The sequence below is a fragment of the Drosophila mojavensis genome, unplaced genomic scaffold (assembly GCF_018153725.1).
Source record: "Drosophila mojavensis isolate 15081-1352.22 unplaced genomic scaffold, ASM1815372v1 contig_74, whole genome shotgun sequence".
Classification (NCBI taxonomy): Eukaryota; Metazoa; Arthropoda; class Insecta; order Diptera; family Drosophilidae; genus Drosophila; species Drosophila mojavensis.
In genome coordinates this window covers 13,909,299-13,921,317 of record NW_025318899.1, presented here as the reverse complement: position 1 = coordinate 13,921,317, position 12,019 = coordinate 13,909,299, and the positions used below count along the sequence as shown (strand labels likewise).

Below are 12,019 nucleotides of genomic sequence, written 5' to 3'. Positions count from 1 at the left end.
CAGCACTGTTTTCCGTCAATTTCTATGTGTATGTGTGACCGGCGGCGTCATTATATTTTGCATTGCATTAAGTGAGAAATCATCAAACAAAATATAAATAATGGCTGCAGCAATTGATGGTGTCCTGCCCGCTACGTTGCAAGAATTGGTCAAGAAATCAAAAGTATTAGTAGTAGGCGCTGGCGGCATTGGCTGCGAAGTGCTCAAAAATCTTGTGCTCAGTGGATTTACGGATATTGAAATTGTAAATTGAATTTGAAATTTCAATTCTTTTCCTTTAACTATGAGTTTTATTGTGCAGATCGATTTGGATACGATTGACTTAAGTAATCTGAACCGCCAATTCCTTTTCCATCGCGAACATGTAGGCAAGTCAAAGGCGCGTGTAGCACGTGAGAGCGCCCTCAGCTTTAATCCTGATGCAAACATTACGGCTTACCATGACAGTGTTACGTCGTAAGTATTATGCAGTGTCCTTCACATCCATAGGGATCTCATTTATCTGTTTGCTTTGCAGCACTGACTACGGCGTTAATTTCTTCAAGAAGTTTGATGTGGTGCTCAGTGCGTTGGACAATCGCGCGGCGCGAAACCACGTAAATCGGATGTGTCTCAATGCAGATGTGCCGCTCATCGAGAGCGGCACCTCCGGCTACAATGGTCAGGTGGAGTTGATTAAGCGCGGTTTGACCCAGTGCTACGAATGCACACCCAAGGAGAAGCAACGAAGTTTTCCCGGCTGTACCATACGAAACACGCCCTCCGAGCCCATTCATTGTATTGTCTGGGCCAAGCATCTGTTCAAGTAAGTTTAGCTCATTGTTTTCAATTAATTGCGTTAATAACAACAAATTGTTTAGTCAACTTTTCGGGGAGTCAGTTGAGGATGAAGACATCTCGCCTGATGCAGCTGATCCGGAGGCACAAGAAGCTGCAGCTGAAGTTAAGGATCCTGGTGCCGCTGGGGATGCTCCTGATGGGCTAAAGGAAAAGGAAACAGAGCCTGCCACCGCCAATGGCAACATCGTTCGCATCAATACTCGTCAATGGGCCAAGGATTGCAACTACGATGCCGGCAAATTGTTCAACAAGTTCTTCAACGAGGACATCAACTATCTGTTGCGCATGTCGAATCTATGGAAATCACGCAAGGCGCCTGTGCCCGTACAATGGGACACGCTATTGGTTGACGGCGCCGGCTCTAAGGGGCCCGAGCTTGCGCGTCAGACGCACAAGATTTGGTCACTAGAGGAGTGCGCACATGTCTTTGCCAACGCGCTCAAGGAGCTGAGCGCTGCTTTTCTTAAACTGGAGGGCAACGACACATTGGTGTGGGATAAAGACGACCAGCCAGCTATGGACTTTGTCGCAGCTTGTGCGAATGTGCGTTCTCACATCTTCGATATTGAACGCAAGTCACGATTTGAAATTAAGTCAATGGCAGGAAACATTATCCCTGCCATTGCTACGACCAATGCGATAACTGCAGGCATCTCGGTGCTTCGTGCTTTCAGCGTGCTGCAGGCTAAGTGGGAGCAGTGCAAGGCTGTATACGCTCGACTCCGACTCAATGGCCGCAATCAATTTCTGGTGCCGGACGCCTTTTTCCCGGCCCCAAATCCTAACTGTTACGTGTGCGCCAGTGATCCAGCCATTACGTTGCGCATCGATACGAAACGCGTCCAAATTAAAGCATTCCGCGACGAGGTGCTCATCAAGACGTTGAACATGGTAAATCCAGATGTGACAGTCGAGTCCACTGGCTCCATTCTCATATCCTCGGAGGAAGGCGAAACTGAATGCAATGAACAAAAGCTGCTGAGTGATATGAACATCGTCGATGGCGTTATCTTAAAATGCGATGACTTCTTCCAAAGCTATGAACTCAGCATTATCATCTCGCACTTCGATGCGGAAAGGGACGATGTCCTATTCGAAGTGATTGCCGATAAAAATCAACTCCAGCCCAAAGAGGAGAAACCTGAAGAGCCCGAGGCGGAGCCAAGCTCTCGTAAGCGTGCAGCAAATGGTAACGATGCGACAGACGATGGTCCTTCAACCTCGAAGCGAAGTCGACCAACGGAGGTAGAGGATGACGATGATGACTGTCTCGTTGTTGAGGATGATGATGATGCTGAGGAGAAAGTGCAGGAGAGCGTTGAGGATACAGTTGCGGCTGCAACAAATAAACTAACGGTAGATTGCCCACAGAAAACCGCAACAAAACGAAAGCCTAGCAAGACGTTGGATGATGAGGATGTTGAGGACATAACTGAAATATTAGATTCTTCGGATGAAGAAGTTGTCGGTCCCACTAAATGCAAACGCACAAAGCTAGAGGAGACAAGGGCGGGCGAAGTAATCAATATCGACTAATATTATTAGTAAAGCGATTCCATGCAATTCTCAAAAATAAAATAAACAACTCCAACTGAATTTTATCAAAAATAAAACTGCTATTTTTTAAAAACAAGACCATCTAAATTAAATGCGAACCAGTTCAGTTTATTCTCTTCCAACTCGAATAGTGAAAGAAGTGTGAATGGTTGGCAACGCGGAGAGCAGTTCAATTTCGATACTCTGGCAACTCTAATGTAGGTGAAGGTGCGTGTTTGTGTAATTATTGGAGAAATATAAATTAAAACTTCCTTTACAGATGTCTTTTACTAGTAAACTGCTACAGAATACTACACGGCTATGGAATGGCATCAACGCCTCACGTGGTTTCCATGTGTTGATGCGGCCCACAGTCAATGCCACAACAACCACAACGCCGGTTCACAATACAACTGGTCAGCAATTGGTGCCCTCAACTAATCTAGTATCATCCCTTCTGGCGCCTTTTAATGCATATGTCCAGCAAGTGGCAGGATTTAAGGTGAAGGGTCGTTTAAAGCGGCGCTGCAAGGATTGCTACATTGTGGTACGTCAGGAGCGCGGTTATGTCATCTGTCCCACGCATCCGCGTCACAAGCAAATGTCAATGAAGAAACGTGATTACAAGTCCTGGATCCTAACGCACGCCACACAATCCAAGGAGAGGGGCTATTAATTCATAATATATTTATGTGTAAATACCCAATAGGTTTTTATTGACTTGAATAAAGTAATGTGTTGAATTAAGGGCGTTGTTATTACTTTATATACTGTAATGGTAAAGCCTAGTTTGCATAGAACTTTTACGCATTTAAATCAATATATTTCTAGCATCAGTGGGCTAGAAAAACATAAAATTTGTAAACAAAAATTAAAATATTCCATTGCTTTTTGTATTTTCGTAGTGTTGCAAGACATTACTCAACACTGGTTAACAGCTGGTGATTTGTTTATCTATAATTTTTGTTAGCCGCAATTGCTTTGCAGCTTAATTATCTAGAGCTGGTATCGAACTAACGCCATTCGAAACTCAGTTGACGTCAGAGAGAGTAATTTCTGGTGCATTACGGATAAATCGAAGTATTTTCGCCAGCTCTTGCGGCAATGACGAGCCATTTTATAAGCGTGTTGCGCCAGGCCTTCAAGACTTTCGACCGCGCCAATCTTGCCAGCTTCAATGCCAATTTGCAGCTTCTGAAGCAGTTAACTGATGAGCTCACTTATCGTGATCTACATATCAAGGAGGAGCTATTCCGTGACGATGCCGCGAATGTAACCCGTGCACCATGCAGCTATATGCACATCTTCGAGGATGAGCGCTTCTCCATGAGTTTATTCATTGTGCGCGGCAGTAATTCAATTCCACTGCACGATCATCCCATGATGTACGGCCTGCTGCGCTGCATCTGGGGCAAGTTGCATGTGCAGAGCTACTCCCAGAAGCTGGCCGCCGATGAGATGGTTCAGTATGAGAAGAATCCAACAATGGTCAAAGTAATCGCTGAGGAGCCCAGCCTGGTGACTGCCGAAACATCTAGCGCCTTGTTAACGCCACGCAAACGCAACTATCACCAGATTACCCAGGTCGGCAACGGGATTGCCGCCTTCTTCGATATACTTAGTCCTCCATACGATGCCAATATGCCGAAATATGGTCCACGCCTTTGCCGCTTCTATCGCCCCAAGTCGGATGGCGACGAACTGCAGTTGCAGTGCATTCCGTCGCCCTCCAGCTACTATTGTGATTTAACCCCAACTCCCAAGTCTGTGCTGAAATGTTGCTTCATCTGTGCCGCCGAAGTTTATGGTGCCACCGTCACCGACGTTCAGTGAATTATATCCTTACAAAATGTATCCTTAAATGTATCCTAAAACTTAATTTATTTCCATTAAACGTGAACATCACGTGCTGCATACCAGTAGGATCCGCATGATTAAGCATTTTCTGTGTTATTTAAATAAAATTGCCTCTTTTTTTTAATATCGACTTTCAATTGGTTAGGGATCTAGACAATTAAAACTTAAACTAACAAGGTCGAGGTAACATTCGTCCGTTAATCATCTTCCTCAGCTTGATATATGCTTTGATTTCGTCTCTTAAGTTTCTTGATATTGGGACTAGTGCGAATGGCTGGAGTCTCTTCAACTTTTGAATCCTCGATAGTGGGCATCGCCAGCTCTTCGTCGACTTCATCGGGTAGCTCGATGACATTTTTGTCTGGCTCGACTGCTACAACTGGCGCTGGCAGCGACATATTTAGTTTACGTTTCGGAGGCGTGGCCACATGCTGGACTATTGTGGGAACATCCTCCATAGACTGCTCCAGATTCCCTTGATCCGCTTTGATGTCGGTAGAGCTGTCCAGCAAGCTGGCAGTTTGTGGCAAATCCTTTCCACTAGCCAGCATGGCCAAGCAGAGCGGATCATCGATGCCCAAAATGGAGCAGAATTCATTGGACTGGGGATTCAGCAGTGGATTCGCCTGCTCAATGTGCGTCTGCTTATAATTGTAGTCCTCATCCGGATCGAATGGAGGCACAGTGCGGCAAAAGTTCTCGGGCACTGAAAGGCTTTCGAATTTAGCGCGTATGTGCTCCAGCTCCTCGTCAGTGGGCGTGAAATTGCAGCGCTCTTCGATGGCGCCTGCCTTCTTGCCAGGCAAATAGTAATTATTATCTTTCACAGAAATCAAATGATTCGTTGTACGCAGTATCGAAAGCCATTCGGCATCATACTCTAGCGACAATTTGCCTTCACTATTATCGTTAGAAGGCATGTCCAGTACTTGTAGGAAGCGTCGCCTTGGTAGACATTTGTCTAGAGCCAAGAACTTGGTTACAGGTACTGGTGTTGCTGGTACATTCTGTCGCGCTGTCCTGCTGCCATCGTTGTCTTCATTTTCGTTCTCACTTTCGCTACTGCTGCTGCTGCTGCTACTTTCATCACCGGGATTATTTCTCTTGATATGATTTCTAGTGTGTGGCACCAGCGCAGCGAATTTGCAATGTAAATGAGCAGCAAACCAATATGTAGGTTGCAACGCCTTTAAGAGTTCCTCGAGTGGACGGCTTCCCAGCTGCCCGCTTTCGATGTCTTCCGTAAAATGTGGCTTAAACCGTAGCAGTTGAGCCTTGTTGCCATACTCCTGTATTCCCCTGGGCCAGTCATGTGACATGAAGATGTCCACTTTGCCGGAAAGTTGTTTCAGGCGGAACACCTCCAACTGCCTCACATGGTAGACGCTGCGACATGTTTTGTCGGTGTATGGCGGGAATTCGTGGTGACCGCGCAAAAAATCGTGGCCCTTGTATATGCCGCTGATGCCCGCAATACGAATACCATTTACCCTGACAACGCCTGCATATCCAAGGTAATATATATTAGGCGCTACCCAACCTCCATAGGGCAGCTCTTGTAAATAGTTGGACGCTTCGTGGTTGCCACCAATAAATATTGTCAGAATGGGCGCTACAAGTTCCCCGCTGTAATATCTGTAAATAAGTTGATTGATTAAGTGTTGCACGCGTTACAAGCTTGGCTACGCACTTGTAGAAGGTGCACATGTCCATGTACTTCCTTGGCACAGCCATTGTCTGTAAGTCCGCAACATTGCGCGTAGATTGAAAATCCCCGCAGCACAAGAGCAGGTCGATTTTTATGTTTTGCTCCTTTTCGATGCCTTCAATGGTTTCATATATGCGCTCCAGTTCGCCATGGGCACAGCCTTCAATAGCAATTTTCATATCGGCGCCTTTTTAGTTTACGTTCACAAAATATAAACAAATGCGGCATGAATGCATTCGCTCTCACACGTGAATGGCAAACCCAAAAGAATATTTATCAGTCTGCCTCCACAATACTGTGCATACTAAAATAAGCATGACATCACATTTCACAACACTTAAATTTGAGGCTCAATTTAAAAAAGCTCATGGCTCAGCGATTTACCATGGAAACAGTAATACTTGTAAACAAGAAAATCAAATTAAATTCAAACGTTAAAAATGTTTTTATTTTTCAAAAATATCGCTTCGTCTATTACGTTATATAAGTGTGTGTAAAGACAATGTAAGTGAAATGCTCTACATTGAATTCTCATTCTCTGACCACTTCACGCTGGAGTGTGTATGATCCATGCTTAGCTGGGCGCGATCTCATTCTATGAGACGACTTTTAAATAGTTTTTCTTTTTAGTTACATACAATGATATACAATAGACTTTCAACTTAAGTTACTATAATTTAGTTGGCATGGAATTGCCAAAAATAGAAATTTAAAATATAAATCTACAATAAATATAAAGCGATCACCCTACCCATCCATCGCTCAACCGATCGATGCATGCAACACGTGTAAATGTGTGAATGTGTGTACATAAAATATGTACGAGAATCTATAGATTGCCTCAACAGCCGTCATATCAAGTGCCAGCTACTATTTAGTTATTTCGATTTCCTTTTTTTTTTTTTCGTTATGGAAAGAATATGAGAAACAATGAAGTCAAAAGAAAAGCGTACTAATAAGTCGGTGTCCCACAGTCAATTAAGATCCGAACTTAAATGATGTCGGCACGGTGGTCTGAGGGAAGGCGAACCCGCCCTGTTTCTCAATTAGTTTCGATTCCTTGGCCGCCTTTCGCTGGTCGGCGGTCAAAACGACCTCCTGCAGCGCTTTGGCCTGTTCAGGTGTTAGGTTCGATGTTAGCAGCGAATACCATGACTGGTCTTGGGTAGAAAGTGCTAAAAATGCAGAAGATATATAAGTAATCAATTATTTAGATATATGAAGCATTGTTTTGATTTACCAGTTATAACTTCCTTGAACGTCCAATATTCATCAATAGCACTGTCGTTTTCTTCATCGTCAATCGGCGTGGTGAATGTTTCGAGACCAGTTTCATTCAAATCGCCAACGGACTCTTCCGCTTCATCATCAGAATCCTCATCATCGTCTTTGATTTCGGCCTTCACCTCAAAACCAGATGCGGCACCTTTCGTTTTCGAGAACTCGGCTAACTTGTCCAAGTAATTGGGTGCCATCTCATCCATTTCATCCTCATCGCTTGATAGAGCCTCTGTACACAATAATTAATGTTAGTTTTACATGAAATTGATTTTCAGTCTATATTTTCGATCTTACCCTCACAATCATCGCCATCCTCTTCCTCTTCTTCCTCTTCCTCCTCCTGAGCACGAGATTCGTATGCTCGTTTAAGCCCGTCGAACAGCAATATCAGCGATGGTACAATCTTACCCGCCACTTCACTAAGCACTTGAGGTTTGGCATCGCCTAGTGAAATGAGTGTACACAGACCCAAGACACACAGCTTGCGATCGTGTATTCTACACAAATATATTGGTAAGTTTACAATTGGAGTTCGTAGAGTAGTAGTTGTAGTGGTTCACATACCCAAGGAAACAGTCTGTATCGTGCAGCCATTGCTTAATGAAATGCGAGCTAATTGGTTCGTTGTTTGGTTGCGACATTTTGTCCAGAATCGAGAGCAGTAGCTGTGGGTTGTAATATAGGGCTGCAATGACCACCTGTAGGCACATAGTACGCAGCTCGGATGACTGCACCTCGCGTGTCAAACGCGACAGAGCTAACTCCACAAACATGTGTATCACCGAATCAATTTGTCCCTTACACTGCAAGATAATGACCTCCATCAATTTTGCAGCATGACATTCGGGATCCTCGCCAGGATTGCTAGTTAGCATCTAAATAAAAAACAATTTGAATAACATAAAACATGGCAACGTTCTCAAATCAGCTTACAGTTTTGCACATGTCCAGTATGGCTAGGAGACGGTTCGGATTGGAGAGGAAAGCTGGCGTATCAACGGTTACATAGTTATGCAGCGCCGGCATAATGTCAATGAAGTAATCAACGCCATCCTTCTTGAATACTTGATAGATGAGCTCTAGCATTTGCCACATTTCAGCCGAAATGGACTTCGATGTCAAATCGTACACAAGTGAGAATGTTTCCTCATAGAAATCTGTGAAATGTTCAGAATAGAATCAACACATCCTTCACGTTTGGGAGGATTAGCTTACCGGTAATGTTTTGCTGGAATATGTGACCCACAACGTTAATCACAATCGGATGCAAGTTAAGCAGCACTTCCGGATGTTCCTCCATAACGCTAAGCAGAGTTTCTATTGTATTCAACAGGCCCATGGCCGTAATGGCCTTCTCATCAGATCCCTCTTCAGATTCTAGCACTTGACTAAATGTTGTGGCTAGATGTTGACAAATTTCTGTTGCAACTGGCAGCAGTTGCTCCGTGAATGTGCAGACAATCTTCTGCATGACGTTTGTCAAGTCTTCGTTTTCAGTTTCGCGTATGATGGTCAACAGCTCCTTGGTAATCTCTTTGATTTGTGACTCCACATATTTTGGTGCTTCGTCTTGAGATGATAGGAACATTTGCAGGCCAATGGCGGCTTCTACCTTAACGGGAAGCTCTTTATCCGTCAGCAAAGCGTTGGTGGTCAGGCGCATTGTCTCAGCTAGCACTTGGGGGTTCTTGATTTGCACATCGCAGAAGTAGTGCAAAACCCAACAGGCACGAGCACGCATATGACCAGCGGGATTCTGGAATTCCGGAAACACATAGGTGGTCAGCATGGACTCGACCTGATCACGATAGAGCGCCTTCTTCAATAAAACATCCGCCAGTGTACCAATCATATGAAGTGCGCCATCCTTTTGCTTGTTGTCCGCATTGGGTGAGGTAATTATTTGCATTATTGTGCTCATCGCTTTAGGCAGAATGCCCTTACGCTTCTTACAGACGGAATGCAGCAGCGACTGGGCAGCCGGTACAGGTGTCGCGTAGTCCTCAAAGATATCTTATAGGAGAGGATATATGATGAGTTAAAGAAATATAAAGAATGTAATTCTTTGGTTGCTTACCAAATTTGAGGCGAATGTATTCATAGGGATCGCTCTCCCATAACTCCTGATCAGAGTCAGTAAATGACATAATTGGGAATATGACATCCTGAATAACAGCCACCATGTGAGGTTTGATCAGCTTCCAGGTATAGGCGTGGCTCACACTAACGACGAAAATTCTATTATTTTTGGCGATTTAATATTCGATTTAGAAAACTTACGCAATTTTTAGATAGTTTAAAACATCCGTTAGAACACGCGGCGATACGTAAACGCGATTGCGGTATTGATCCAAGATTTTGAGCAGGACCTCCAAGACACCTGAGCTAAAGGTGGGCAGATACCATTCAGCGAATTTCTGATACTTTTCACTAACAACATTGCTGGGACTGCCATAGCTGCACATTAAATAATAGGAATTAGATTTAAATCTGATCAAAGTCTCACATTAATTACCGTTCGAACATGCGGACCATGATGTGCAACGCCCATTTCTTGGTCTTCCAGTATGGGAATTCTGTGCGCTCATCATCTTCCAAGTGCGAGCAATCGGGTACAGCACGATCGGCAATCTGGCGACAGATTTCCATCCACTGAGAGAAGATCTCTTTAGTGATGAGGTCAAGCGGCAGACTGTACTGCGTTAGTGCATAATAAATTTTGAGTATTTGTTTTTGCAATAGCACCGATTGTTCCGACTGATCGTTGAGCAACGTCAGCATGAGCTGATAAATCATTGGCAACAGCAAATTCATGGCTTCGTTGAGCGGCGTGCGTTCCTCGAAGCGCTTGTATTCGTAAGTCTTGACCAGCTGGTACATGGTGACCAGAGCGCCATTCCAGCCATTCACATCTTGATTTTGCAAGTATATACTAATATTGTCCACCACTTGGGGCCAACGGCCAGGGAAATCGCTCTTAATGATATGGTTCACACAGACAGACAGTTGAACTCTGTAGAGCACACAGCACAAGCATGATTATATTTATCAATTTCTGAAACATTGCATTATGTCATTGCATCTTACCTAATCAGCTCGGGAGCATGTACAATAGCATCCACAATGGCGCTGCGTATCATGGCGCGATCCTGTTCGTGAATGGAGAATGGTATGGGCTCTCCAGGCTTTGTCTCGTGATCCGACCAGCTGCTGTTGATCAGATTCTTTAGATAGACTGCACCCGCCTGCCGCACCGGCTGCTCCAGCGTGGTTTGCATGACGATTTGCAGAATGGTCGGCACAAAACCAATGATTTTGTGTATCTGGGCGAGAGAACATTTGTAAATAGGTTTTCCGTCTGACGATTTGTTTATACAGCTGTCGCATAACGTGGTGTACGGCGAATGAGTAATACAATTTGGTGGCACACAAAATGGATACAATTTCGCATGCCAATCCAAAGATTGGAAAACGTGTATTGATAAAACAATAGCAATGCATGTAGCCACTAGCCGCGAAGCTCCTCCCAATTCGCAACATTTAAAATTCTAGGCACATTCCCTACATACATGTATAGCATATATGTATATATTCTAATGGCATGCGTTTGCCCATTAAAGAAGCTTCAAACAGTGTAGTAGTAATTTGCAATATATGCTGATAAAGTTAATTAACCGATTGAATAAGGAGGGGCATGGAAATCGTTAGAAGCTGACTCAGCCACAAAATAAGATACTTTTGAACAGTGGTACAGAATGCTAAGCTAATTGAATAAAATTCATTAGTTATGTCTCATAACGCGCGCTTCCGAAGGAACTTAATTACCGTCAATTAAATATATATGCTTAAATATAGTATTTCATTCTTGGTGTTTATCAATTTTGTAATTAAAATTCCTAACATTTTATTAACTATTTTGTAATGGGCTAGAAAATGAATCTTTAAGATATTCAAATACCCTAAAATTAATAGGAATATAAACTTGTTGCCACAGTGTAGCTTACATACATACACTCACACACTGGAAGACACATACATGTATGTATGGATTCGTTCTTTGCTTTGGTAAACGCACCACCCGCACCTAGCCCATCTGCAGTACTTGTTGCCGCATGGCCAATAGGTCGCTGGGCCAGCGGGCCAAATATCGAGGCCTAGCTAAATGTATGGCAAACAAAAAATAGTTGCTGCCTTCTGCTGTTTTTGGCTAATATCAATTTACTATTGACACTAGCACGCCCGCACATCGACGCACGGGCACACACACAAACATACGCTCATTCCCACACACACATTTATATAGCGCACAGATAGGCAGAGAGAGGGAGGTTAAAAGCGAACAATTAAAAAAGCACATGGTTTTCTTCATGCATTGGCGATGGCGCCAGTGGGGCTCAATATAGAAGGCCGTGTCGGAGCACTTTAAAATTTATTTAGCTAGTCACTTACTTGTGCTAATTGATCCTCGGCCGCCTTCCTTTGCTCCGGATTCGGATCAATGGTTGCGCGCAACAGTTCCGTCAATTTTTGTGCCTCCATTTTCGTGTATGTGATTAATCCTATTCGCCGGTTTTGCTGTGATTGCTGCACAAACAAAGAAGCGCCCACTAATCACCCGCAATTCGCTAAGGTTTAGCTAAATTATCGATATAAATGATGCACTGGCAAGGCCAATTGCAAAAATATACGCTAATAGGAAAAACGTGGAAAAAGGCTGTCGCAGCCACACACACACCGCCGAAATTTGCGAGTCCGAGCGAAGCGTGTGATATATTATCGTTACCGACACTAATCGTT

General features: G+C 43.9%; 5 protein-coding genes across 6 annotated transcripts; 3 read left to right on the top strand and 2 right to left on the bottom strand.

The window, feature by feature from the left end:
• The first annotated feature begins 19 nt into the window (after positions 1-19).
• LOC6582421 (SUMO-activating enzyme subunit 2) lies at positions 20-2,436 on the top strand. Its single transcript, XM_002008088.4, has 4 exons — positions 20-244; positions 302-456; positions 518-805; positions 861-2,436. The coding sequence occupies exons 1-4, from the start codon at positions 101-103 to the stop codon at positions 2,374-2,376; spliced, it is 2,103 nt and encodes a 700-aa protein (XP_002008124.1). The 5' UTR covers positions 20-100; the 3' UTR covers positions 2,377-2,436.
• A 90-nt stretch (positions 2,437-2,526) lies between these two features.
• On the top strand, positions 2,527-3,123 carry LOC6582420 (39S ribosomal protein L36, mitochondrial). Of its 2 annotated transcripts, none has more exons than XM_032731335.2 (2): positions 2,527-2,604; positions 2,657-3,123. In XM_032731335.2, exon 2 carries the CDS (start codon positions 2,657-2,659, stop codon positions 3,050-3,052), a length of 396 nt encoding a protein of 131 aa, XP_032587226.1. In that variant the 5' UTR covers positions 2,527-2,604; the 3' UTR covers positions 3,053-3,123. The 2 variants fall into 2 exon arrangements, with proteins under 2 accessions (XP_032587226.1, XP_043866007.1); XM_044010072.1 differs by having other exon boundaries at positions 2,573-2,594.
• Positions 3,124-3,222: 99 nt separating this feature from the next.
• Positions 3,223-4,357, top strand: LOC6582419 (2-aminoethanethiol dioxygenase). Its single transcript, XM_002008086.4, has one exon. The coding sequence runs from the start codon at positions 3,481-3,483 to the stop codon at positions 4,207-4,209; it is 729 nt and encodes a 242-aa protein (XP_002008122.1). The 5' UTR covers positions 3,223-3,480; the 3' UTR covers positions 4,210-4,357.
• LOC6582418 (lariat debranching enzyme) lies at positions 4,330-6,210 on the bottom strand. Its single transcript, XM_002008085.4, has 2 exons — positions 5,924-6,210; positions 4,330-5,868 (listed from the first exon to the last, which is right to left on the bottom strand). Exons 1-2 carry the CDS (start codon positions 6,118-6,120, stop codon positions 4,431-4,433), a joined length of 1,635 nt encoding a protein of 544 aa, XP_002008121.2. The 5' UTR covers positions 6,121-6,210; the 3' UTR covers positions 4,330-4,430.
• Positions 6,211-6,367: 157 nt separating this feature from the next.
• Positions 6,368-11,994, bottom strand: LOC6582417 (importin-7). Its single transcript, XM_002008084.4, has 11 exons — positions 11,672-11,994; positions 10,310-10,545; positions 9,738-10,235; positions 9,503-9,679; positions 9,300-9,445; positions 8,438-9,235; positions 8,156-8,379; positions 7,787-8,097; positions 7,517-7,719; positions 7,182-7,451; positions 6,368-7,116 (listed from the first exon to the last, which is right to left on the bottom strand). The coding sequence occupies exons 1-11, from the start codon at positions 11,759-11,761 to the stop codon at positions 6,920-6,922; spliced, it is 3,150 nt and encodes a 1,049-aa protein (XP_002008120.1). The 5' UTR covers positions 11,762-11,994; the 3' UTR covers positions 6,368-6,919.
• Between the last annotated feature and the right edge of the window lie 25 nt (positions 11,995-12,019).

Excerpts from the sequence above, each read along its gene's own strand:
- LOC6582421 (XM_002008088.4), top strand. The coding sequence starts at position 101 with ATGGCTGCAGCAATTGATGGTGTCCTGCCCGCTACGTTGCAAGAATTG. Across the intron at positions 245-301 it reads GATTTACGGATATTGAAATT|ATCGATTTGGATACGATTGA; the intron begins GTAAATTGAATT and ends TTTATTGTGCAG. Across the intron at positions 806-860 it reads TGGGCCAAGCATCTGTTCAA|TCAACTTTTCGGGGAGTCAG; the intron begins GTAAGTTTAGCT and ends CAAATTGTTTAG.
- LOC6582418 (XM_002008085.4), bottom strand. The coding sequence starts at position 6,120 with ATGAAAATTGCTATTGAAGGCTGTGCCCATGGCGAACTGGAGCGCATA. Across the intron at positions 5,869-5,923 it reads GACATGTGCACCTTCTACAA|ATATTACAGCGGGGAACTTG; the intron begins GTGCGTAGCCAA and ends ACTTATTTACAG.
- LOC6582419 (XM_002008086.4), top strand. The coding sequence starts at position 3,481 with ATGACGAGCCATTTTATAAGCGTGTTGCGCCAGGCCTTCAAGACTTTC.
- LOC6582417 (XM_002008084.4), bottom strand. The coding sequence starts at position 11,761 with ATGGAGGCACAAAAATTGACGGAACTGTTGCGCGCAACCATTGATCCG. Across the intron at positions 9,680-9,737 it reads ATGGTCCGCATGTTCGAACG|CTATGGCAGTCCCAGCAATG; the intron begins GTAATTAATGTG and ends TTTAATGTGCAG. Across the intron at positions 8,098-8,155 it reads TACTGGACATGTGCAAAACT|ATGCTAACTAGCAATCCTGG; the intron begins GTAAGCTGATTT and ends TTTTTTATTTAG.
- LOC6582420 (XM_032731335.2), top strand. The coding sequence starts at position 2,657 with ATGTCTTTTACTAGTAAACTGCTACAGAATACTACACGGCTATGGAAT.